The 27,177-nt window shown below is 37.1% G+C and overlaps 1 protein-coding gene, 1 long non-coding RNA gene and 1 other non-coding gene across 10 annotated transcripts in view; 1 reads left to right on the forward strand and 2 right to left on the reverse strand.

Moving 5' to 3' along the window:
• LOC140633382 (uncharacterized) overlaps nt 1-17,609 on the reverse strand; it is a 103,921-nt gene extending 86,312 nt beyond the window's left edge. For 5 of the 6 annotated variants that reach the window (XR_012030981.1, XR_012030984.1, XR_012030985.1 and 2 more), the window contains exon 1: nt 17,440-17,609. This is a non-coding gene — a long non-coding RNA (uncharacterized lncRNA). The remainder of the gene's footprint in view (nt 1-17,439) is intronic. The other variant, XR_012030980.1, reaches the window with a different exon arrangement.
• USP6NL (USP6 N-terminal like) overlaps nt 1-27,177 on the forward strand; it is a 169,200-nt gene that overhangs the window by 68,472 nt on the left and 73,551 nt on the right. The window contains exon 1 of one of the 3 annotated variants that reach the window (XM_072825842.1): nt 19,935-20,037. The exons of the other annotated variants lie outside the window; for them this stretch is intronic. Coding sequence (XP_072681943.1) covers nt 19,971-20,037 — 67 coding nt within the window. The 5' untranslated portion in view covers nt 19,935-19,970. Of the gene's footprint in view, nt 1-19,934; nt 20,038-27,177 lie in introns of those variants that run through there. 3 annotated transcript variants of the gene reach the window in all.
• On the reverse strand, nt 16,184-16,291 carry LOC140634519 (U6 spliceosomal RNA). Its single transcript, XR_012031964.1, has one exon. It is a non-coding gene; the product is annotated as a U6 spliceosomal RNA (small nuclear RNA).

Below are 27,177 nucleotides of genomic sequence, written 5' to 3' on the forward strand. Positions count from 1 at the left end.
CAGGGGTGTGATCCTGGGAACCTGGGGTTGAGTCCCATGTCGGGCTCCCTGCATGGAGCTTGCTTCTCCCTCTGCCTGTGTCTCTGCCTCTCTCTCTCTCTGTATCTGTCATGAATAAGTAAATAAACTCTTTTTTAAAAAAAATTTGCATACAATGGAATTTATTCATTTGAAACATGGAGCTTGATGACTTTTGATAATGTCATAGTCAGGGGATCCCTGGGTGGTGCAGCGGTTTGGCGCCTGCTTTGGCCCAGGGCGTGATCTTGGAGACCCGGGATCGAATCCCACGTCGGGCTCCCGGTGCATGGAGCCTGCTTCTCCTTCTGCCTGTGTCTCTGCCTCTCTCTCTCTCTCTCTCTCTCTCTCTCTCGCTCTCTGTGACTATCATAAATAAATAAAACAAAACAAAAAATTAAAAAAAATTAAAATTTTATAGTCAAATCATCACCACCACATCTTGATATAGAAAAGTTCCATCAAGAATCCTAAAAATTCTTGTTTTCTTATGTCTCTTTGCCCCATCACCAGCCTCATTCAGACAGCTCCTAATCTATTTTCTGTCACTATGATTTTGTGTTTTCTAGACTTTAATATAAATGGAATTATATATTTTGAGGCTTTTATGTTTTATATATGTTGCTGCATGTATTAGTAGATTTATTCCTTTGCTTTGTTAAGTGGTATTCCAAGTAGAGATTAACCATAATATGTTAATCTGTTGGCCAGTTTATGGACATTTGTGTTGTTTCTTGTCTATTGTGAATAATGTTTATATTAACATTCACATAAACATCTTTATGAATTTTGATTCATAAAGATTTATGAAACATCTTTATGAATATGTTTTCATTTTGGGTACCCAATGTAATCCAAAATTTCTCCTGTATTTTCTTGTAGAAGATTAGTAGTTTTTGTTCGTACATATAAATCTCTTGTTAGACGAGGCTGTTAGTTTCTAACGGGATACCTGGAGGCCAGCGTAGAGGAAGTCTTGACCAGTTCTAGGGAAAGTCAGAGGCCTATCCTGGCAGCATTCCACAGGAAACCAGATCAATCCAGACAGGCCCAAGATAGTGGATGCCACATGATAGGAAACCCCTGACCACATAGGGAAGAAAAGGCAAGAAACTCTTGCTTCCAAGAAATCTCTACCCCATTGATGAATATTCTACTTCCTGGTTAGCAGCTATCAATAAAAGATAGAAACCCCCAGGGTATCCAGCTCTCTTGAATTCACCCACTGTCACATCTTGAGAGTTTGCTTTTCACTTTAATAAATTTTCCCATTCGTGTCGCCTGTCCACTGTGTTGTGTGGCTGTCCTTGAATTGTTTCTCGTGACAAGACCGCTAACCTTTGGTGACTCCTTTGGGATGGGCCAAATCAAGGTTTCAGGCCCCAAGGCCCAGGGTCTCCCCATTTTACCCAACAACAAGGATTTATTTCAAGTTAATTTTTATGTACTGTGTGAGGTAAGAGCCAAAGTTTTTTTTTTTTTCCTGTACAGATACCTAGTTATTCCAGCATCACTTATTGAAAAGACTTTTTCTCCATGAATTATTTTGAAACCTTGAAACTATGAGATCTTGCTTTCATTTGTAACCATTTCTTTCAACAAGAATTTAAGCCAGACAATAGAGCTTATTCAAATATAAACATCCATTTTATAACCTTACTGATAAGTATATATTTTAGGAGGTTGTGGGAATAATGAAAGGAACCGCTTTTCAGGACTAATTCAGGTTTAATAAGAAAGTACTTACTGGTAAAGTTCAAGTGCTGGTAACTTCAGAGAATTTGTAAAGTTCTAAGGAGTGAAATTCTGTACCACGTTAGTGATATATGATTATCTTTAGGAAAGTGAATTAGAAAAATAGTAAAGGTGGTCTTTCTTACGTTTGCACACTCAAAGGAGTCCTGGATCAATTAAAAAAAAAAACAACAGAGGGGGAAAAAAAAGAAAAGAAAAAGGAACTTACACTGAATAAATAAAAATATACATAAAAGCTGTTTTAAGATGTCCTTTGAGTTTAAGGACTTGAATGAAAGGTAGAAAAAAAGACTTGTCCCCTCTAATGAATGAAAAAGACTAATAAGTACTTTAAAAAATAGTGTCAGGAAGAATCAAGTGCAAATGAATTGACATCTGTGAAGTGTGGAATATGATAAAAACATCTTTAAAAGCATAGTTTGCTTCCTGGAAATCTGTAATGCCCATATAGGCCTGCTATTCAGAGCAGGCCAGGTAATGTAAACATGAGAAAGAATATATCCCAGACTCTTTTACTTCCATCTGCTTGTTTTGGTTTTGGTTTTGTTTGTTTGTTGTTTTGTTAAAGCAGAATTCTCATCAAACAGAAAAGAGAAGAGACAGAAATGAGAGATAATTGAAAACCAGGGAAGGTCAGGGATAATAACACCCTTTCATTTCAGGTGTTTAGGGGTAAATGAGTTACAGACTTAGGCTATTTTGGAATAACTGTAAATAGTCTTTTAAGAGTAATAAAATACAGAGCAGATACTTGAAGACTGCACTTGAAAGAGGAAGAGCAAGGGTAGATTCTAGTGACTAGAAACGATTGTATTTCATGGTCATTGTAATAAGAATTGTAGCTTGATTTTTATTAATTATGCCTCATGAATGTATTTAAAAGGAAATGATTTAGGAGCTTTTCTGAGTATAATTAGAGCTACTTGTACAAAAAAATTACTTTTTTTGCTGTCACTGAATAGATATCTCAAATGTTGGAGATAGGTTTGGCTTTGTTTTGTTTCTTCACATTTCTTCTTTTAAAAAATTATTATTGGGGGCAAAATTGGTATATAATGTTATATAATTTTTTAACATTATGTAACTTTTAGGTGTAAAATATAATCACCATTATGATCACCACTAAAAGTCTAGTTACCATCTCTCACCATACAAGTGACCCCTTTCATCTTACCCACCTCTCCTCTTTCCTTCTTCTCTAGTAGCAACCAGTCTGTTCACTAGATCTATGAGAGTGTGTGTATGTGTTTTGTTTTGTTTGTTTTTAGATTCCACATATGAGTGAAATTATGTGCATTTTTCTTTCTCTGATTTATTTCACTTAGCAAATACCTTCAGGGATTCATCTATGCTGTTGCCGTTGGCAAGATTTCATTCTTTCTAATGCCTTTGTAGTAGTCTGTTTTCTTTATTTGTCTACTGGTGGACACTTAGGTTGTTCTCATTCTCAGCTATTGTAAATAATGCAGTGAAAATGGGGGTGGACATATCTTTTTGAATCAACGTTTTTGTATCCTTCACATAAATACCCAGAAGTGGAATAACTGGATCATATAGTAGTTCTATTCTTAATTTTTTGAGGAGCCTTTCTGCTGTTTTCCACAGTGGCTGCACCATTTCCTACGTTGCCATTAACAGTGCATGAGAGTTCCCCTTTTTCCACATCTTCCCCATCACTTGTTATTTCTTGCTTTTTTAATACTAGCCCTTCGAACCAGTGTAAGCTAATATCTCATTGAGGTTTTGATGTGCATTTTCCTGATGATGAGCAATGTTGAACATCAATAGATGCCTATTGACCATTTATATGTTTTCTTTGGATAAATGTGTCTGTTCATACCCTTTGTCTGTTTTTAAATTGGATTAATTGTTTTTGTGCTATTTAGTTATGAGTTCTTTATATATTTTGGATATTAATCCCTTATTAGATACGTGATTTGCCAAAGTTTTCTCCCATTGACTAGGTTGCTTTTCATTTTGATGATGGTTTCTTTTATTGTACAGAAGCTTTTTAGTTTGAAGTAATTCCATTTGTTTATTTTATTTTTGTTTCCCTTGCCTTTGGAGTCACATCCACAAAAATATCACTAAGACCAGTGTCAAGGAACCTACTGTCTGTTTTTTTCTAGGAATTTTATGGTTTTAGGTCTTGCATTCAAGTGAATGTAACTTTGAGTGAATTTTTGAGTGAATCCAGTTTGAGTGAATTTTTCTGTGTGGTGTAAGATAGTGGTCTAGTTCATTCTTTTGCATATGGTTGTCCAGTATTCCCAACACCACTTATTGACGAGACTGTCCTTAGCCAGTATATGTTCTTGGGTCCTTTGTTATAAATTAATTGTCCATATATGTATGGTTTTAATTCTGTGCTCTGAATTATGTTCCACTGATCTGTGTGTCTGTTTTTTATAACCACACCACACTGTTGTGTGTGTGTTTTTTTAAAGATTTTATTTATTTATTCATGAGAGACACAGAGAGGCAGAGACATAAGCAGAGACCCAGGCTCCCTGTGGTGAGCCTGATGTGGGACTTGATCCCAGGACCCCAGGATCACAAGCAGAGCCAAAGGCAGATGCTCAACCACTGAGCCACCCAGGTGTCCCTACCATACTGGTTTGATTATTGTAACTTTGTAGTATAGTTAAAAATCAGGGAGCATACCTCAGTTTTGTTTTTCTATGTCAAGGTCATTTGTCTTCAGGTGGTTATATACAAATTTAGGATTGTTTGTTCTTGTTCTATGAAAAACGCCATTGGAATTTTGAGAGGTGTTGCACTGAATCTTGGGGTAGTATGGACATTTTTACAATATTCTTCTAATCCATGAATATCTTTCCATTTATTTGTATCTTCTTTGCTTTCTTTCATTAGTGTTCAGTTTTCAATGTATAGGTTAAATTTCACCTTCTTGGTTAAATTTATTCATAGCTATCTTTTTCTTTTTGATGCAGTTGTAAATGGGACTGCTTTCTTAATATCACTTTCTGATAATTTATTATTAGTATATAGAAATGCCACAGATTTCTGTATGTTTATTTTGTACCCTGCTACTTTACTGAATTTATCAATTAAAAGAATATATTTTAAAGATTTATTTATTTTAAAGAGACAGCATGTCTTAGCAGGAGGAGGGGCAGAGGGAGGGAGGGGGGGAGAGAGAGAGAGAGAGAGAGAGAGAGAGAGAGAGAGAGAGAGAGACTGAGAGAGACTGAGAGTGAGAGTCTTAAACAGACTCTCTGTTGAGTATGGAGCCCCACTCAGGCTCGATCTCTGAACCTGAGATCATGACCTGAGTTGAAATCAAGAGTCGGACACTTAACTGACTGAGCCACCCAAGTACCCTAATTCCAAGATTTTTACGATGGCATCTTTAGTGTATTCTATATAGAGTATCAGGTCATCTGCTATTAGTGACAGTTTTACTTCTTCCTTTCCTACTTGGATGTTTTTATTTCTTTTTCTTGCCTAATTGTTGTGGCTAGGACTTCTAATACTATTTTGAATAGAAGTGATGAGAGTGGGCTTCATTGTCTTGTTCCTGTTCCTGATCTTAAAGGAAAAGCTTTCAGCTTCTTACCATTGAGTATGATTGGGTTTGTCATATATACCTTTATTATGTTGAGATCCATTCCCTCTATATCCACTTTGCTGAGAGTTTTTAATTGTAAATGGATATTGAATTTTGTGAATCATTTTCTGTATCTATTAGAGGTCATACTTATCCTTCATTTTGTTAACATTGTGTATCATGCTGATTGGCTTGTGGATATAGAACCATCCTTGCTTTCTTGGAATAAATTTCACTTGACCATGGTGTATGACCCTTTTAATGTATTGTTGAATTCGATTTGCTCCTTTTGTTGTGGATTTTCGCATCAATTTTCACCAATGTTATTGGCCTGTAATTTTCTTTTGTCGTATCCTTGTCTAGTTTTGGTATACGGGTAATGTTTGTCTCATAAAATGAGGTTGGAAGGAAGTATTCCCTCCTCTTCAGTTTTTTGAAAGAGTTTGAGAAGGGTAAGTATTAAACCTTCTTTAACTGTTTGATAATATTTACCAGTGAAGCTGTCTGGTCCTGGACTTCTGTATGTTGGGAGATTTTTGATGACTGATTCAGTCTCCTTACTAGTAATCAGTCTATTTAGGTTTTCTGTTTCTTCAGTATTCAGTCTTAGAAAATTACATGTTTCTAGGAATTTATACATTTCTTTTATGTTGTCTAACTTGTTGATGTATAATTGTTCCAATATTCTCTTATGGATCCTTTGAGTTTTTGTGGTGTCAGTTGTAAGTTCTCCTCTTTCATTTTTGATTTTGTTTGTTAGAGCCCTCTTTTTTTTCTTGGTTAATCTTGCTAAACATTTGTCAATTTTGTTTATTTTTTCAAAGAACCAACTTTTAGTTTCATTGATTTCTTTTTTAGTATATTATTTATTTCTGCTCTAATCCTTATCATTTTATTCCTTTTATTGACTTTGGGCTTTTTTTTCTCCCTCACTAGCTCCTTTTTTTTTTTTTTTTTTTCTTTTCTTTTCTTTTCCTCACTAGCTCCTTTAGATGTTAAGTTAGGTTGGTTATATGAAATTTTTCTCGTTACTTGAGATAGGCCTGTATTCTTACAATATACCCTTTTAGAACCATTTTTTTGCTGAATTCCAAAGATTTTGGTATGTCATATTTCTGTTTTAATATGTCTCTAGGTGTAGTTTTTATTTCTTTGATGACCCATTGGTTCACAGCATATTTAATTCCCACATTTTTGGTGGTTTTTCCAGTTTTCTTTTTATAATTGATTTCTAGTTTTATACCATTGTGTTTGGAGAAGACACTAGACATGATTTCAGTCTTCTTGAATTTACTGAGACTTGTTTTGTAGCCTAGTCTGTGATCTGTTTTGGAGAATATTCCATGAGCACTTGAGAAGAATGTGTATTCTGTTGCTTTGGGACTAAATGTTCTATATATGTCTATTAATAAGTCCATCTGGTCTAATATGTCATTTAAGCCTGATGTTTCTTTTTTTTAATTCATTGGATCTATCCATTAATGTAAATAAGGTGTTAGTCTGCTACTTTGTCAGACTGGTGTCAATGCAGATATGTTGCATGCATTATAAATATTATGTTTTCCTGTTGAATTGATAACTTTATCCTTATGTAATAGCCTTCTTTATCTACTGTTATAATCTTTGTTTTAAAGACTATTTTGTCTGCTGTGGGTATACCTACTCCAGCTTTCTTTTCACTTCCTTTTACATGGATTATCTTTCTCTATCCCTTCACTTTCAGTCTGCATGTGTTCTTCTCATGTGAGTCTCTTGCGGGCAGCATGTAGGTGGGTCTTGTTTTTTAATCCATTCAGCTATTCCATGTCTTTTGATTGAAGAGTTTAATCCATTTACATTTAAAGTAATGATTGATAGAGATGTACTTATTGCCTTTTTGTTTGCTATTTTCTGGCTGTTTTCACAGCTCTTCTCTGTTCCTTTCTTTTCTCTTTCTCTCTTCCTCTGTGGTTTGATGGCTTTCTTTAGTATTATATTTAGATTTCTTTGTTATTTTTTTTTTGTGCATTTGTTGTGAGTTTTGCTTTATGGTTAATGTGAGGTTCACATATAGCTTCTTGTGTATATATAGTCTGGTTTTCATTGATAACAGCTTAAATTTGAGTATATTCCAAAACTACATATTTTTCTCCATGCTTCCCACATTTTATATTTTTTGTCAGATTTAAGACCTTTTTATGCCTCTCTTAACTAATTACTATAGTTTTAATTATTTTTTATTTTTTTATTTTAACCCTCATAAGTGATTTACCTACTACTGCCTTTAGTAGGTATTTACCTATATTCTAGTAAGGTGTTTACTTTTGGATGTTTTCTTTAACATTTCTTGTAAGGCCCCTTTAGTGGTAGTGGTGATGAACTTCTTTGTTTATCTGGAAAATGCTTAATCCTTCATTTCTGAATGATAATCTTACCAGGTAGAGAATTCTTGGTTCAAAGTTTTTCCATTTTAGCATTTTGAATATGTCATGCCACTCTCTTCTGGCCTCCATAGTTTCTGCTGAAAAATCTGCTGTAACGTTATGGGATTTCCCTTACATGTAATTAAGATTCTCTATCTTTTAATTTGACCATTTTAATTATAATGTATCTTAATATGGATCACTTTGGGTTCATCTTTTTTGGAACTTTCTGGGCTTCTTGAACCAGTATGTCCATTTCATTCTTCACATTAGGAAAGCTTTCAGCTATTATTTCTTCAAATAAGTTTTCTGGCCCTTTCTCTTCTTACCTTCTAGAACCCCTATAACATACATGATTGTTACTGTATTTGATGTTGTCCCAAAGGTCCCTTACATTATCTTTGTTTTTTTAAAAATTCTGTTTTCCTCTTGCTGCTCTGTCTTGGTGAATTCTGTTGCTTTATTTTCTAGCTCACCTATTTGCTCTTTGCTCCATCCAATTTGCTGTTGAACTGTAGTATTTTTCAGTTCAGTTAGCAGATTTTTCAGCTCTGTAGCTTTTGTTTTGAATTTATATTTTCTCTTTGTTGAGGATCTCACTGTGTTCATTCTTTTCCTAAGTATGGTAAGCATCTTTATGACTATTACTTTGAACTCTTTATTAGGTAGATTGCTTATCTCCATTTCATTAATGTCTTTGCCTGATGTTTTTTTTTTCCTTGTTCTTTCTTTGGAACACATTCCTCTGTCTCTTCAATTTGCCTCTTTGTGTTTGTTTTTATGTATTAGAGAAATCAGCTGCCTTTTTCAGTCTTGAAGGAGTGGCCTTATGTGAGTGATTTCATGTGAAGCCCAGAAGTGTAATCCTATCTCACTAGCAGAGCTGGACACCCAAGTGGTGTTCCCTCTGTGGGCTGCATGGGCTCATTTCATATGGCCTGGAGGCAGGGGGAAAGCTGGCATCTGGCCCAGCAATGACTTGCTGTCTGTGCTGTGGGCATGGGTGGGTTTTTAGCTGGGCGCCCCACTATCTCTAGCAGGTTAGAGAGTTCCAAAATGGAGCCTGCTGGTGCTGACTGACATTAGCAAGGTAGAATGAGTTTGTAAAAATGGCATGACCTACTAGTGTCTCCATTCTCTGAGAAAGTCTCCCTGGTTTCCTGCCTGTCTGGCAGGTGTTTTAACATTAATAAGTGGATCTCTACATATGATCTAGGCACTTTTCCGACTGGTGTGTTTGCTCTGGGTCCTGGGGTGAGTGAGCTCTATGAGAACTCCTTTAAGAGTGGGTTCTCCATTCCCAGATGGCTTTTATGTTTTATGGCTTTCCCAGATATGATCCTTGTTGGTTTTCAAAGTTTAGAGGGCTCTTCTCTCATTCAGGATCTCAGTGTTGGATGCCTGATACAGAGCACAAAATGAGGGAAAACTTCTTACTTGTGAGGGAAAACTTACTTGTTTTTGAGATACCTCCTGATTGTGCCCAGGGTGTGTTTTTTATTTGTTTTGCTTGCCTCTTTCTTCCTCCCTTCCTTCCTCCCCCCTTTCCTTCTTCTCCCTTCCTTTCCCTCCCCTCCTTCCTTCTATACCTCCATTCCCTCTTTCTCTCCCCTCTCTTTCATGCTGTATTTGCCTTTCCTATCTTTAATGTTATCCTTTGTTGTGGAGGCTCTGTTCATCTACTTTTCTGGTATTTCTCAGAGGAAATTATTCCTTTAAAAAAAAAAAAAGATTTTGTTTATTTATTCATAGAAGAGGAAATTGTTCCATAAGTAATTGTGTATTTATTGTATCCGTAGGAAGGAGTGAGTTTAGGATCTTACTGTCTTGAGCCCAACCCACCAAGAGATAGGTTTTATTTGGGTGTTAGAAACATATTTGAAAAGGCTTTTGTGATGCCATCACAGACTACAAGAAGTAATAGGTCTTTTAAGGATTTTATATTTGATCAATGGATCATATATATAAATTAATTCTTGTCAGGGTCTAGGTCTTTGATAATATGTCTTAGGATCTTAACTTATTTAGCATTTTTTTAGTGGCTAGGATAAAAATTCCATTGTAATCATTGGGTTTGCAAAGGAAGAGAGAGAGTACAGTGTTGATAGATAAAGTAAGGTTATGAAATTAAGATTTGCCAAGATCTTTTCAGGCTAGAATAATAGACCAAGGTGAAAACAAGATTAAAAATGATTAAATGTCATGTTCTACACTGTGATTGAGATAGCCCCTGAGAGAGGACTGAGAGATTTCAATTAAGTGTATGCTAAATACAAGCTCATTAAATTGACTACCAGCCAGGAAAGAAAAGTGAATGATTTAGATGCAGATCAAGAAGGTAATAGGCTGTTGTTTTCCTCACATCAGGCCTCTTCTGGGATATTATGCTGAATTTGGGTGTCACAGTTCAAAGGGAGACTTTAATAAAATGTCTTGTGTTGAACAGTGTGAATATCTTAGTGATTTGTATTTATAGGCTTATCATGTGGAAAAGCCTAATTTTGTTTAGAGCTGAAAGGATGACATTTCTAATAATAATTTGAACATTTCAAGATGGAATGGGCTGACTTGTATGTTTGGGAAATTTTCATCTCTGTAGGCATTAAAGGAGAAATTCTGTGACAACTTACTAAGCATGTTATCGAGGGGATGTTAACATTTGTGGGAAGTTGAGCTAGATACATTTGAAGGCTCTTTACAGCTCCTTTAACTGTTTTTTTAACTTAAATTTTTGCTTTGATTCCTCCACAATTTTTATCAATCTTGTCCTCAAAACTTTATTAATAAGTATCCTATCTTATATGGCACTGAAAGTTATAAAATACTTCTATGAGCCAAATTAAATGTGATGTTCACAATGATTCTACAAGTTGGGCAGGAGATGTTTTACAGTTTTTAAGCAGCTGTATCTTAGTGATTGAGACTGTGACTTTTGGATCCCCAGCCAAATGGGCTCTGGCACCTGCCGTGAGACCTTTGGAAACATGTGTGTCTCTTTCCTCATCTGGAGTGCAGTGATATATTATTCTTTCTCTATAGTGTCTACACCATAAGGTTGTTTGAGTTTTTGATCACGTGCTTGAGAATATATGCATAGGATGTGATATGCTTAGAGTAGTATCTGACAGGTAGCAGACATTTAGTTAACGTTAGTTGGTGCTCTTGTTATCCTTATTTCTCTTTTACAGGTGAAGAGACCAGTGCTTCATTGCAGGTTGTAACTTGCCCAGGTTTACATCAGTAATAAATGGTAGAGCAGTTATAAGATTTCTGTTGAATTGAACAAAAACAAAATGAGAACTGGAGTGAAATTACTTGTATGTGGACTAATTTTGTATTAATTTGTATAACAGTATTAGTTTCATTTTAATTTGTTAAATGAATCCATCAGACTGTTGTGAAACTATTCTATAGATTTTGGGGAAAGCTTTGTTTTGCATATGTTTACATATATACACACATTCCAGGCATAATTCAGTAGGAAAACACTTTGTTTTAAAGCATGTTGTAAATAAAGATAACCATACTTTCCAAAAGATTTATGGTGCTTGATAGCATTTAGAAGAAAGTAGGCAATTAACTTTGGTTTGTGTTGGCATTCCAGTATACTTGCCAAGCAATTTGAGCTTCTGGTTTCTAGATGTGTCATTAAATTTCTAGAGGGATATAAGTCAAACTGAAGGCATCTCCTAGAAGAAAAATCCATAGTGTTGAGATAAACAAAAATGAACTCATTAAAATTCTGTTCTACCTTTAGATAATCAGTCCTAATAATTAATTCTTTAGATGCTCTGCACTTTTCCAGTTGTGTTAAGAATTAAGGACAGTTTGCATTAGTGTGGTAACACATAGTTGTCTCCTGCAGATTGTGTGATATGCTTTAAGAAAGATTGTGACTTTTGCCTTTCTCTCCTTGCTGGTAAGGTCCTGTAGGGAACGCATCTCTTATGGTAATGATTCTTTTATTCATTTACAAGGTTGTAAACATCTTGAAGGCAGATAGTATGTCTTAATAATCTGTGTTTCTCGGTACCTGCAAAGAGCCTTGTTCCACAGTGAGTTTGTGAAATTGTCAAAGCATTGATGGTTTCATTGGAAACCAAGGAACTCATTAGATTGCCTGTATTAAAAATGGTCAGTTAAAGTAGCTTGCCATTCACAATGATGGTAATGTAATCCATTTGTCATCAAGTTTATTAAAGTTATGTTCTTGAAAAGAACTGCTGTTGGCAAAACTGCATTTGACAAGATCAGTGTCATATGGAAAAAAAGAGTTTAAGGGAAAAAAAATACCCTCTAAAAGGCTTTAAAAGCATTTCAAGAACACTATAAATGAAAGTTCTAGGAGACATCCATTTCAGAAACAACCTAGATTTGTCAGCAATAAAAATCCCATTGAATATAAGTGAATTGGTTAGGAAAGTTGTAGTGTGATTTGCTGAGGAAGGTTTTTCCATAAATTTTGTTATTTGGCTTGTGTGCTTTTTTTTTTTTTTTTTTTTTAAAGTAAGCTCAAGGCCTAACCTGGGACTTCAATTGGACCCTGAGGTCAAGAGTCACGTGCTATACCACCTGGGGCAGCCAGAGGCCCCCAGGCTTGTATATTTACTTGTAAAGTTTGAACTAGCCCACAATAGCCTAAAATTTAAAAACTTAAACATTTGTATCTTTAATTTTTGCCAGTTTTAGTAAAATACTGTTTCAAATCATTGTGTTGGGTAAAGAGATGTTTCGCAGGGCCTGGCTTTCTATTCATATTTCCAGAAGGTAAGATATAGATTCTTAATTTTCCTCTTTCTGCACTGTCACAGCACCTCTGCCTGAATGGCTTGTTAGAGGAGAAATTGCTAATTGGTTTTCTTATGGTTATGGGAAGGAATTAGTTATGCACTTGGTGTAGTTTTTTATCACTTTGAATTTACATTCTTCCTTTCCTTCCTTTAGAACAGTAAGGAAAATTGGAAGATGAAGGCATTCCATCATGAAAGCTGAGGTGGCACTGTACTAGTGCCCTTCATGTTTCAGGTCCCTGCAGGCTAGAAGAAGGGTGTGGTAGAGAAGGGAACATTTGCTTGAGTAGAGGGAGCTACACTGGAGTAGTATGAAATCTTCAACCTTTTGTTGAGGGGAGGGGTCTTTCTCCTCACATTAATTATCTTTACAGTTGTTAACATTTTTAATTTTATATTTTGATAAGGCGGTACATATACATGGTAAACAACTCAGGGTGTACCAAAGGTTATCCATTGAAAAATATGTGTCCTTTCTATTATGTAGCTTTAATCTCCCCAGGACAGCCACTGTTAATTTTGGGTATTTATGTGTATCCCTAACCACCAACAGGATGTTATATGCACTATTGTGAACCTTGCTGTAGCAAATTAGAAATACTTCCAAAATATTATTTACTTTCTTTTTGAGGCCGCTAAATTTTGTGTTTTGCTTTGGTTTTATTTTACTCCCACCATGGGATTTGCTGTTTGTGAAATGAGAGAAAAACAAAGCTACTTTGATAGGCACGAGCTAGACATCTAGGCTCTCTTGACGGCCAGGTGACCTGCTTTCATATACACAGTCCATGATTCAGTTTCATGCCTAAGGAAAATTAGCAATTGTTACAAGTGATGACCTTCAGGAGCTTTGAAAATGATGAAACATTAACATTTTTCAAATGCCAGTGATGAGAGTTGGAGTGTTTTGTACAGTATTTATATGCAACAAATTGCCAGTAATAGGTATGTTGGAAATGTTTTTTTAAAGTTTGATATGATATAGAATTAATGAATCTTTATACTGAAGAACCTATGTGTTGTACTTAGGGAAATAAAAGATATAGTCAAAAGGGGTTAAAAAAATAAATATAGGACTAGGTTATATTGAATAGAGAGTATAAATCAAAGATAACTAAAAACCATTGGCAGGGAGCCCATGTTTCCCTGCTCCCTGCCTGGGGTCTGGTGATTGGGAGCTAGTAAAGCATTAAAAGAGAGAGAGAGAGAGAGAGAGAGAGAGAGAGAGAGAGATTAATTGTATCAATATTGAGCTGCTCCAATTTAACATTTTGAAACTTTTGCTTCCTTGTTTGTAATCAGAAACTAGGAAAATGCATTTTATGTGCATAAAACTCTATGGTAGCTTTCTGTTATCAGTGGAGGGGAACTTTGGGCACTTGAGTATCTGAAAGTGCACAGGAATAAGTAATTTTGGGAAGTCATCATTTTCAGATCTGGGAAGATTTTTTTTTATTGGAGGAGGATATTCACTTGCGGAAACACAACCAGCATGTATAGGTTTGAGCTAACACTGACTCAGCTAACCCACTTCCTGGTACATTTCTTGGTAGCTTCTATCTTATTAATTTGCAGATATGCAGGCATATTCTCTTTTTCTCTTAACTTTTGTAGCATAAAGGGCAAGAATACAGGCTTTGTGGCCTTCCAGGTAGGAGCTTGAATTGAGGCTTTGATACTTAGGTAGCTTTGGACAAGTTGGCCTCTTAAGTTTCATTGGCTTCTTAAGTTTCATTTTCTCATCTGTACAATGTAAATGATAATAGGACTGTTTGAGTATTCAGTGAGATATTGTATGTACCTAGCACAGTGCCTGCTGGGTAATAAAAGCTCAATAACGTGAGCTATTAATAAGCACATTCTTCCTTCTGAGCAGCCTTCATTTTCACTACAGCTTCTGGCCAATTTTCTCTTGAAAAATACCTCCTTGGCTTCCTATTGATGGGAAGCCATCCTCCCTCAGCCTCTTGCCCTGATTTAATGCTACTTTGAGGATCCCTGTGGACAGATTCTCTTGACCAACCTTTGTTCATATGCTTGCCGTTTCATTTATTCAAAGATTACGTGGAGTGATTAAGAGCACTCTGAGGCCTTATTGCCTTTGTCTGAGTGCCACTTCTACAACTTCAAAGCTGTGTGATCTTTGCAAGTTAATTAACCCAACAATTTTCTTATCTGTTAAATGAACAATAATGATACCTACCTCAAAGTTTGGATGTGAGGTCATTACATGAAATAACATACATAAGATGTTTAGATTGTGCAGAATGAATGCTAGGTGTTATTATGAACCAGACTTAGTTGGTTATTTATTTTATCTGGTCTCCTGATCAGTGACTTTCATATGTGTATAGCACTTTCGGTGTTTGTTATGTAAAATAAATCTCACTTAAACAAGACACCCTAACACAAAATTACTGTCACAGTAACAATGTAAAGAATACATGTTATATTAAACACACATACAAATGTGAGATATGCATATATAATATTCTTGGGATTTGTTAGGCGTGTTGGTGAATGCAACTCTATGTTATGAGAATTTTTTTTTTAATTTTTTCATTTATTTATGATAGTCACACACACACACACAGAGAGAGAGAGAGAGAGAGAGAGAGAGGCAGAGACAGAAGCAGGCTCCATGCACCGGGAGCCCGATGTGGGATTCGATCCCGGGTCTCCAGGATCGCGCCCTGGGCCAAAGGCAGGCGCTAAACCGCTGCGCCACCCAGGGATCCCTATGTTATGAGAATTATGTGGTGCTGTGCTTGGAGCTTAGGGCACCTTTTAAAAAAATTATTTGAATGAATAACAGCTTTAGTGTGATATGAACACCTATATTTATTATTTCCCAAGTTGCTGGCATTCAATGACCTTATATTCTTTTTTCTTTCTTTCTTTTTTTCTTTAAGTAGGCCCTATGCCCATTGTAGGGCTCAGTGCAAGGCTTGAACTCACAACCCTGAGATCAAGACCTGAGCTGAGCTTAAGAATCTGACACTTCAGTGACTGAGCCACCCAGAAACTCCTCGATGGCCTATATTCCAATTTGAACCTAAGGGCCATTCAGGGACCAGATCATACTTGCATGGCTCATACTTTTTAAAAAATGTGTTAATGCGGTTCTTTCTCTGTGCTACTGTGTCCTAAGTGATACTGAATTCTTGTTATTGTATGCCATTTTAGGCACAGTTTGTTATTTGCATATTATTTTTGATTTAAGAAGTGGAAAAGTTACCATTGGGTTGAGAATAGGGTTTGCCAAATTATCTGTGGAATTAGTTATGTGCCACTAGGGTGGACATTCTATGAATTCTCTTCCATCCTCTTTGTCTTCCAAGTGATCTACAAGAATCTGGTATAGTTGCATCATTTCTTGTAAGTACCCATTGGGCTGGATTCAACATGAACTTGTAGTGAATATAACTGTACATTCTTACAGTTCTGAATGAGCTGAAAGAGTTGTGAAAGTCAATTAAGTGAAGTAGATTCAACAGAATTCTTTCCATAATCATAGAAATTAATTGTGAGGGCATGTAAGTTAGTATCTACTAAATGCATAAAGTGTTTTAGCAGAGTTAACTTTAGTATCCATATAGTGATTTGTCTGTCAAATAGTTTTGCAGGTTTTTTGGTTTTATTTGTATGATTTTTGGGACTGCTTCATGGATTTGCATGTTGTCTTTGTGCAAGGGCCATACTAATCCTCTCTGTATCATTCCAATTTTTAGTATGTGTGTTGCTGAAGCAAGCACTGCATGTTTCTTGAACATTTCCTATTATTATCCTGAAGCATACAATTTAAAATGTAATATGGGAGGTACAGTTGCTTAGGATCACAAAGAATATTTCATATAAATAGTTCTTGGACTCTACATTATTGGAGTCCATTTTGGACAAATAGTAGACAAGTTAGTGTGGTAAGTTGAGAAGACTACTAGAAAGCAGAAAGCACTGGTTAAGCATCCATAGGAATCACAGATTTTCTTTCTTTCTTTCTTTCTTTCTTTCTTTCTTTCTTTCTTTCTTTCTTTCTTTCTTTCTTTCTTCTTTCTTTTTTTTTTTTTGATAGATTTGTTTCTAAGAAATGTAAGGACTAGCAGAGATGAGAAGAAATAGAAAAAGATTATCCATTTGTACTTCAGCAGTATAGCTTGGTGGTTAGAAAGAAGGCTTTGAAGTCAGACAGCCTTGACTTTTAAGTCCTGCTCTGCTGCTTACTTCCCATAGAACCAGAATGCCTTAACCTCTCTGTACCTCAGGCTCCGCATAAACTGGGGGTATACATACAACTATCCGAGTAGGCTGTGTGAGGATTATATGTGAGATTATGTGAGTAAATGCTCAAACACAGTGTCTGACACATAGGAAACTCTCACTAGACAGGTTATAAAGTATCCACAAACAAGGAGTTGTTACCAGTGAGTCTTGTGTCATCTTCTGAAACAATTACACTGCTGGAAAAGCAGCTAAGGTATAATCCTGAGTTTGCCAGCAACTGTAGGCGGATTTAAATGAGTAAAATGACTCATGAACTTGTCTTGGTTCTAAGTATCTGTTGTTGGCAATTTTCTCATTCAACCCTGCCCCCAAATGTGGGAGTTGCACTCATATTCAACAACTAGTAATTATGCTTCTCATCGGTAGTAATGGTATTTAAATATTGTTACATCACTCCATATCCTTTTTCTTTATGAATCACTTTACACATAAACGTAGGAGTTTCTAGTCTGATCTGGGGAGTTCTAGGGAACCAGTAGTGATACTGTTTCTTCTCCTTGAGAAGTGAGACACAAGAGACCCGTGGATGAAGATCAAAATATCCTCTCCATTGGCTGATCTGAGGACATGACATTCGATCTGAAGTGAAAGGGCTTATTAGCCTAATTTGACTGAGACTTACCCCCTGGATGACTAGCACAGCTGAGCAACTGCAGGCCTCCCCTCAGGACAGGTGCCTTCATGCATGGAGAGTAGACCAGAGGATATGCACCCAGGGTGGCTGAGAGAAAGAGAGCAAGGAGCTCAACCTAGCAACCTCAGAAGTCCTTCTGCCCGCATGAGAGGGAAGAGTTCTGGGAGAGTTCTAGAGTGTTCTTTTATTTTTAAAAAAAATTTTTAAAAAATATTTTATTTATTCATGAGAGACAGAGAGAGAGAGAGAGAGGGGCAGAGACACAGGCAGAGGGAGAAGCAGGCTCCATGAAGAGAACCCGACATGGGACTCTGTCCTGGGACTCCAGGATCACGCCCTGGGATGAAGGCGGCGCTAAACCACTGAGTCACTGGGGCTGCCCTGGAGTGTCATTTTAGCTAAAGTGTCTCCACATGGACTTGAAGCGTGATGGTAGCACATTTAGCCATGTGAACAGGACCTTCCTGTCAAGAAAGTGAGGCTGCAAGGTTCTATGAGTAGATTGGGGAGTTAGGTAAGGAAGATGTGAGGAGAGTGGACTGGAACACAAACATCCCATACAAGTCTCTGATTTCTTTCATTTTTCAAGAGGCTCCTCCTTTCTCTCTCTTCTCTCTCTCCATATCTCCTTCCTTCGTTCCTTCCTTCATTCCTTCCTTCTTTCCTTCCTTGATGGATATGAAGGACTTGTAAGTAATCAAAAGTGCTAATCAGAAATAGATTGTGACTTCTCATATCTGAATTTTAGAGTCTTAATGAAATTTTTGATGCTACCTTGAAATAGAATAAAAAAACAAAGCTGAGAATCTTTAGTAAAGGTATACTTTTTGCAGTGAAAGTATATCTGGAAAATAGCTTAAAATCTGTCGGAACACCTGGGTTGAGTCCCTTGAGGGTCTGACTCTTTTGGCTGAGGTCATAATCAGGGTCATGGGATCAAGCTCCACTTTAGGCTCTATGCTCAAGGTGGAGTCTGCTTAAGAGATTCTCTCTCTCTCTCTCTCCCTCTCCCTCCCCTTCAGCACCTCCCCTGGCTCATGCTTGCTCTCTCTCTCATAAGTAAATAAAAGAAAAATCTAATTGTTAAAAATAAATTGATATATTAAATGTTTAGCTGGTTGAATAGTTCACAATAGTAGTGAATATTGAGAAGTTATTTTTATATTTTTAAGAACTATATGGTGAGCGTCTACTATGTATTAGGCACTATGGTAGATAACTAGAGATACTACAATGAATAAGATAAACTGTCTTCTGTTCACGGAACTTACAATTAAATAGACATGTCAATAAATATATTCAATATTATGTGTATGAGTTTGGAAGCACACTAGAACAAAAGAAGCAGTTCTCCCTTATGACAGTGGGCTAGAAGCAGGCTATAATTCTTGATTAAATTTGAGAAAAACATTATCTTCTCAATTATAGTAAATCTTTGTCAGTAATTGTTTTTAGGACTTTAAAAATTATTTTGCTTCCTATCTTTCTAAAAATTAGGAAGCAAGTAATAGAAGCTTGCCCAGAAATTATTGTTAATACTATATTTTTAAGTATCTTCTTAGTTATGGAAATATTAAATACCTTGCTGATACTGGGTACTCTGTGTTTAAAATATTAGAGCTGTGTCCTGTTTTGAAAGATCTTAAAAGTATATGTTTACAAACAAAATAAAATAGCCAACCTACCAATTATAAAATGTTGATCTGAACATTTTAGGGTTCAGGTCAACCCAAAAGGGAGACCCAAACCTAGAGAACTTTGGGGGAGACTGTGAAAGGGGTGCTTGAGATGGCAGTTGGGAAACCAATTGGAAGAGAATCACTTGAGCAATAGCTTTACAAAGGTTACTCATAAAAGCAGTAGCTTTACAAAGCTGCATAAAAGCAGTAGCTTTACAAAGGCACACATAAAAAAAGGCTGGTGGTTACAGCTTGCTTTGGCCTGTATAGCACTGTAGTTCTGTACAGGTCCCCTGGGTCTCTGTGAAGGAAAAAGGGAAAGAGATCAAACCAGGACAACTTTGCTCCCTCTCTCCTCAGCCTCACCTTCCTGCCTTGCTGGGCAATTTGGCTTCTGTATAAGAATTTGAAGGAATGTGTTCTGCAAATTTATTGAAAAAATTTAAAACTACTCATTGAAAGCATATAGTAGAAAGAAAATATTAATACCATGCTGATAGTGACATAATAGAAATACTTTGAGTAGAAAGATACAAATCATATTTATACTGATAATTAAAATCTAAAATTGAAGAGCATTTAAAGTTATTATTTTGAATGTTTTTATGGTATCAGACAATGCATATTAAGCCAAAGAAATATGAAGCTATTGTATGGATACTTGTGCGGCTGTTTTGAGACCAGATCTGGACATTTCTGAGGATTTTGGGTTATGGCATTGGTTCTTTCATATATTGAACTTCTAACTTTTGGCTGTCCCTTCCTTGATCATGATTATTTATAATAGTTTTATAATTGCAGGTATGATCTGAATGTTGTCTTATTCCCAGTGAACACAAGATGGAGAGAAGGAAGCCAATGACTTCTAAGATGATTAACTCTAGTGGAGGGAGGAAGAAAGAGAGAAGTAGGTTTTTGGGGTTGTACAGTTATTTATAAGACATTAATGTGGAATTAAGTGAGTTATGAGAGATTGAAGTGGGACTGGGCTGGAGTGCAAAGGAATGTTTGGATTATAGATGACCTCCTAGTGGAGGAAGTAGAATGAACATGAGGAGACACTGGGTTAGTTCGTCTCACAAGGACCGGCAGGTGGTGCTTTTGGCTTTGGCTCCCAGAGTATCCTGGCATGTTGTTTTAGAATAAGCTTTCTCCAGGGGGAGGGCGGGTATGTGGAACTTGTAGGTGCCCCCATTTGATGTCATCTCACACAGAATGACCAGTTACAATAAGTGATATTCCAAGTTCTCTTGGGACTGGTACACCTTCCTTTATTTGTTTGTTTTTAGTTACATTTTAGTTACCTGCTTAACACTGCTTACTCCTCCTTTGAGCTTTCCTTCCAGCCTTGGATCTAGAGCTTGACAAAATAAATGCTGAAGTTTTTAGCAGTGGTGCCTATTAAGACTTTACCATTAAAGGAATCCTTATTTTTGATATGTCTTAGTCCATGGCATGCTAAGAAAGTGTTCAGGGCAGCCCCAGTGGCCCAGTGGTTTAGTGCCGCCTTCAGCCTGTGGTGTGATCCTAGAGACCCGGGATTGAGTCCCACGTTGAGCTCTCTGCATGGAGCCTGCTCCTCCCTTTGCCTGTTTCTCTGCCCCTCTCTCTCTCTCTCTCTCTCTCTCTCTCTCTCTCTCTCTCTCTCCCCCTCTCTCTGTCATGAATAAATAAATAAAATCTTAAAAAAAAAAAAAAAGAAAGAAAGTGATCACAAATAACTGAAACCATTGCATAGGTACCCTTGGTGCTGAGGGCCTCTTTTGGTTGAAAGATGCTCTGGAATGAAGGAACTCAGATCACAGAGGACAGTAACTTACTCAAATTATTTCAAGAAAACAGCATTATCTGAATTGAGCAGGAAGTGAAAGCCACTGGGAGCTGAAGCATGAAGCAGCTTCAGGGAGAGTTCCTTCTGTCTCTTTTTTTAGACTGAAATGTCTCTGTGTTGGAGATTGTGCTCTGCACGCCAGGTACTGTTTTCCTCTCTGCAACAGCTGCTTTTTCTCAGCTTCCTGGTAGTTTCTGCTTCCCTTTTTTCTGCTGCCTTTGGTCACCAATGCCTGGGAAGCTCTTTACCTCACTATGTTTCATCTTTAAATCCCATTAAAAACAGACTCTTATTTGGTCCTGGTTCCCATCCCTTCTAGAAGACTGGCTGAATTAATTACATGGACGCATTGAGAGGCTTGACAGCTGTGGAAAAGGCGGAGGTAGATTTGTTGAAGTACTGGAGCCAGGTGAACTCTGCGTCCTGTGACAGCGCTGTTCTTGGTCATTAGGCACTACAGGGGCAGTGGAGGCCATAGGAAGGTGGGGATGCTGCAGACCAGGTCATGGAGCTCCTGCTCCTTCCCTCCAAGAGGCAGCCACTGAGCCTTTATTGGCACATCACTGGGTAGATCTACAGGTGTCGATATGCACAATCTCCAGGAGGTACTGTTAAATGAAAAAGAGTAAGGTGTGGCATTATTTATAGAACGCTTCTAGTTTTGGGCTAGAAAAGGGAAGTTGACTACTGTGTGTGTGCACATGCGTACATGGAGGTTCCTGTATCGTGCGGAGAATGTTTTTTGTACGTCAGGTAGCTGCTTTTAGGAAAGAGGCTTAAGTTTGGAGTCAGGTCTATGTGTGCACATCAGAGTTCAGTTTTGGACACTTTGTCTATAGTTGATTGTGATCAGTAAAAGCCAATAAAGTCCTTACATAGAATAATATCGATATCATAAAATAATGTCGGTATCATTTACCTCAGTCTCAAATATTATGATGTGTGTAGGAAGGAAGTAAAATCCTACTGTTGAAAGTGTCGAGGTCACATGAATTCATTTCTCCTGTATGCCACCCAGTTCAAATGTACAAATGCCCTAAATGTACGTTTGTACTGTGACTTTTATCACTTTCTGTGTTGCCTGTTCTGAGATTTCTATCAGTCCTTTCACCCTCTTTTTGGAGTCTTTTATGTATACGCTTTTACTGTATCACTAATAATATTCACTCTCTTCCTGAAGACACCTAGTTTCCCTATTCTAATGTAGGCTGGCTACTCTCTTGGCAACTACATAGTTGGCATCTGGAAATGTCTAATTTTAGTGTCCTAAGATTTCATGGATCCTGTGTCTGCCCCTCTTTTTGATTCTGTTTAAAAAAAAAATATTCTGGCACTCGTTAAAAAGTAAAGAAGACTCTGTTCAGGATGATTGCAGTTAGTGTGGGGACTGTCGACAATAGGAAAGGGAGATCAGGCTCCCCTCCAAATGCAATAAGGACAAATGGGGTTCATAGCCAACAGACAGAGTAAAAGATTCAGTAGGTAGAGTGACATCAAGGTTATGGAGGTCCTTGCTACACTGACTGAAGAGGGTTCTGGGTAAAGGTATGCCAGGGTGACCAGCTGTCAGAATGTGGGGAACAAGGCGAGCCAGGGCAGAGACAGGCTGAGGCCTCGTCAGGAAGAGGGTGAGGAGTGTGTGACTGAAGTTTGGAAAAGGAGAGAGTCGCTGTCAGTTCTTTCTGTTGTTGTCTTGTTTTTCTGTAGTGTATTCTCAGATTTTTTTTTTTTTATTCTCAGATTTTTTAAAGAAGAAACATTTCATAGGTAGTGAACTTTGAATCATTGTATTGGTTTCCTATCCCTGCTCTTACAAATGACCACAAACCTGATGGCTTAGAACAACAAAGATTTATTCTGTTAACAGTTCTGGAAACCACAGTCTGAAATCCGTTTCACTGGACCAAAGTCACAGGTGTCAGCCTGGCTGATTCCTTCTGGAGTCAACAGGGGAAAAATCTGTTTCCTAGCCTGTTCTAAGTTCTGGAGACCACCTGCTTTCTTTGGCTGTGACCCCTTCCTTCCTCAAAGCACTCCGGTCTCTTACTTCCATCATCACACTTGTCTTACTTTTATAGGGTGCTTTAGGATTACGTTGGCCCCATCTACATGATCCAGGTTAATCTCCCCATCTCAAGAGCCTTACTTAACTGTGTCTGCAAATCCCTTTTGCCATATACATTCACAGGTTCCAGAGATTAGGATGTGGACATCTTCTGGGTGTGTGTGGGAGGGTCCTTCTTGAGTTTAGCACAACTCATAGTGTCTAGAAATGTTTTTATGTTTTTCTTCATGTGTCATTGATAGTTTGGCTTGGTATAGAAGTCTAAGTTGGCGATGATTTCTTTTTCTCAGAACTTTGGAAATAGAGTTTTATTATCTTTTAGCTGCTAAGAAGTTTGGTACTAGTCTGATTCTCATTCCTCAGTATATGACTTGAAAGTTTCCCCTCTCTCTAAGCTTCTGAGATCTTTTGCTTATATCAAATATTACAAGTGTCTTAAGCTGAGTGTAAACAATGCATTAGTGTCCAGTTAAGTGTAATCAGTGTTCACAAGCATGCCTCTAACATGGCTGTTATAATTACAAAGTGGTTTCCAAATTGTAGGCCCTTGTCCATTTGAAATAAAGATCACTGAAGGGAACTGAGAAAGAATAAATAGAATAGAATAGAAAATTTCACAGTACCACACTACAGTAGTTGCACGCACTGTTTCACGAAGCGTTTCACAAAACATTTGTTTGATGTGTATATGTGTGATGTGTTAAAACTTTCTAAATCCTTCCAGAATTTAACATGTATTCACTTAGTGTCTGAAACAGAAGCTGAAGTATTCATATTAAAAATTATGTTAAGATATACAACATATTTGAGGAGAATGTTCCTACTTAGCTTTAGTTTGGTGTTTTCTATAAAATTTTTCTTTGTTGCTTCATGACAGATTTCATTAAAAGTAGTAAGCGTGTGGCTAATTTTGCAGTACAAGACGAAGGCGTGTTGTAAAGCTGCTTGTTTCAAGGCCCTGTTTGTTGTCAGATGGAATGCTGGGTGTAGGCTGGTGTGGTTCATACTTGGGACTGAAAGACATGTTTTTACCCTCAACAAACATCATCTTTGTTGGACTATCTGTAGACCGTGTAACCACAGAAAGGTCTTTTCTTCTCCCCTAGAAACGTTTTCTTTCTTATGCTTGTTTCACAAATAGTTTAAAGTAGAGCTGCCTTCCACTTTTGAGTTTCAGTTTGTTCCAAGAATGTTTGAGGCACCATCTAACACCCCTGGTGTGCTTGAGAACTGTAAAATAAGAATGAAATCTTGGAGTAGATAAGTTTGCTCTATGAGGACTGAAGCTGCCGTTAATTCCCAAGGCCGGACTAACTGTCTAACAAAGGGTAAAGTACTTCTTACATTGGAATAGTAGATTTATATATAATAATTAGCTGTCAGAATGTACACTAGGAAAAATGTCTGTTGTCAATTTTGATTTAATGGATTGAATTTGAAATTTAATAACTTTGACTTGCTCATTACAATTTGGGATTGAGTGATACTAAACTACAGTGCCTGCTTTAAAAAAAAATGTCATTCAGGAGGATGCTTGATTCCTAAAAGTTCTTGTGTTTAATTTTTTAAAAGTATTTTATTTATTCATGTGAGAGAGAGAGAGAGAGAGAGAGAGAGAGGCAGAGATACAGGCAGAGGGAGAAGCAGGCTCCATGCAGGGAGCCCGACGTGGGACTCGATCCCAGGCCTCCAGGATCACTCCCCGGGCTGAAGGTGGCGCTAAACCGCTGAGCCACCCGGGCTGCCCAGTTCTTGTGTTTAAAGGGGATTAGAGGCCTTTTTAAAATGTTATACTTGTCAGTTTTTAAAACGCTTCATAAGATGCGATGGCTGTTGTTACCTTCCATTTATTTGTGCTCAGATATGTTTTCCTGTATACTTGGAATATTTAATACAATGTCTTTTGATTTTTACTGCTTAAAATATGCCTCTTTTCCTTTGGAATGTTGTTGTATTAGATGTGAAGTCAGTAAAAATAATTTGATTTAATTTGGCTTGAGTAATATAATAGAGATTTTTAAAATTTAATAATGACTTGTGATGTAAGTACTGAGTAACACAACTGTCATTGTTTAATAGGTGCCTGGAACTTAGTGCACACTTGTGCACAGACACTAGACAGCTGTTAAATACCCCTTTGTGGTCAGTGTTTTAGGGCAGACTCTCTGTTCTTGCAGTGGAATTTCTAAATAAGCACTCAGAATGAAGCCAAAGGGAGGATTCTAGTGTAATTCTTAATAAACTTCCCAACCATAGACCAGACAGTATGAAATATTATATAACTAGAGTGAATTCCGCATAGGGATATTACTTCTTACTCCAAAGATGGTTGCCTCACAATGTAGATTACTAAGTCATGTCTCTACACTCCATGTTGGGAAGAATTGGCATTTACATTTAGTCTCTTCAAGGAAGCACGTTTGGCTGTATTTTATAAAATTAGTGCTTTTTTTTAAAGAACCCATTTGTCAACATTACAGAATTTTCTCCACGGGGAATTGTAGCAATAAGAAATTTCTAAAGGAATGTAGAGATCCAGAACTTATTTTGTTTGATTTAGAGCCATGTCAGCTACTCTAATCATGTTAAAGTACATGATCTTTCTCTCATAAAATTAAGATACAGTTTCATCCAGTTCCAGTACAACTTCTTTTATGTAGTTAGGTTTTCCTTTCTGGAAATCTCTAGACTGGAGAGGATCTGTAGAAAGCTTTCTTATAGTTCACCACAATGGTGCTTTCTTGGGATACGTTGCATCTTCTCAATTCCACACTGTTTCCAGTTCTTGCCTTTATACTTTCACATTTTTTCATTGTTAAGTAGGAAATAGGGTGGAGGCTCCTAGGACTGATAGCAGCAATGAAGGTCTGGTATAGAATACATTCAAAGAATGTACTCATGCATTGAATTTGGTCTGATCACCGTAGATATTCACACTTAGTTGTTCTGATAATGGAAATGGAATTTAGTACATAGTCAGCTTTCCTAGTTCAAGTTTAATTTCTATTAATTTGCTTTTGCTACCCCTTTGTAAAAGTGGAGTTTATGTTGTGAAGCTGGGCAACAGAGGGAAAAGGGGGATGCCTGGGTGGCTCAGTGGTTAAGCATCTGCCTTTGGCTCAGGGAGTGATCCTGGGGTCCCAGGATCAAGTCCCATATTAGGCTCCCTGCATGGAGCTTGCTTCTCCCTCTGCTTGTGTCTCTGCCTCTCTCTCTCTTTGTTTTTAATGAATAAATAAATTTTTAAAAATCTTAAAAAAAAAAAAAAAAGAAGAGGATAAAGGACTCGGTCCATAAGTCTAGAGTAGGGTAATAAATATATAATTGAATTGATTATCCCAGACTCCTGACTGTATTAGTTCACTATGAAAATCTAAATGAGTCTGCATTTTTGTTATTTTATTGAACCACTATATTATTTATTCACTTTTGCCCCAAAGGATAGTATATTGATATTTTGTAGTCTGAGAAAAGCAGTGACATAAACATTTTTTCCCCAGATAAACTTTTTAAAAATTTACAAATTCCTATTTTTCCCAATTTTTACTGTTATATTGATGATCTCATTGGCCTAAATCCCTAGAGGTGGAATTGTTGAGATATGCCTGTTTTTGAGATTCTGCAGACATATTACCAAATTGCTTTTCACAAAGATTTTTATATACTGGTTAACTCTCACCTTAGAGTAAGCTACCCACGCTGTTGTCAACATTGAGTAACATCAATGCAGTTTAGATTTTATTTTTAAATTTTAAATTTAGATTTTATTTTTATCAGAGCTATACTTGGTTTCAAGAGTCAGCAGTCTTGTGCAACTTATTTTGAAAAATAGCTGACTGCCATACTCCTCCCGCCTCACAGCCCACCCCACAGAAGTAACCACCTTCCATTCCCCAGGCTGATTCAGTTTTTGTTTTCGTCTCTAGTGCTAGATGGCAGGCCTGTATTGCCCCTTCATGGTCTCCTGCTGTGGAGGGTGGAGGGCGAAGATGTGGTTACCTTCCCTACACCCAGCCTCTTCTACACACGTGCAAGTCCCTTCTATTCCTTCAGGGGATTAACTCCTTTCCTCAGCTTTCTGTTTAACCCCACCCCTCCCTCTCCTCAGGAGCTACCATTTGCTGGGCCTTTGAGGAAGGGGATTGAAAGAA

Source organism: Canis lupus, chromosome 5 (assembly GCF_048164855.1).
Source record: "Canis lupus baileyi chromosome 5, mCanLup2.hap1, whole genome shotgun sequence".
Lineage (NCBI taxonomy): Eukaryota > Metazoa > Chordata > Mammalia > Carnivora > Canidae > Canis > Canis lupus.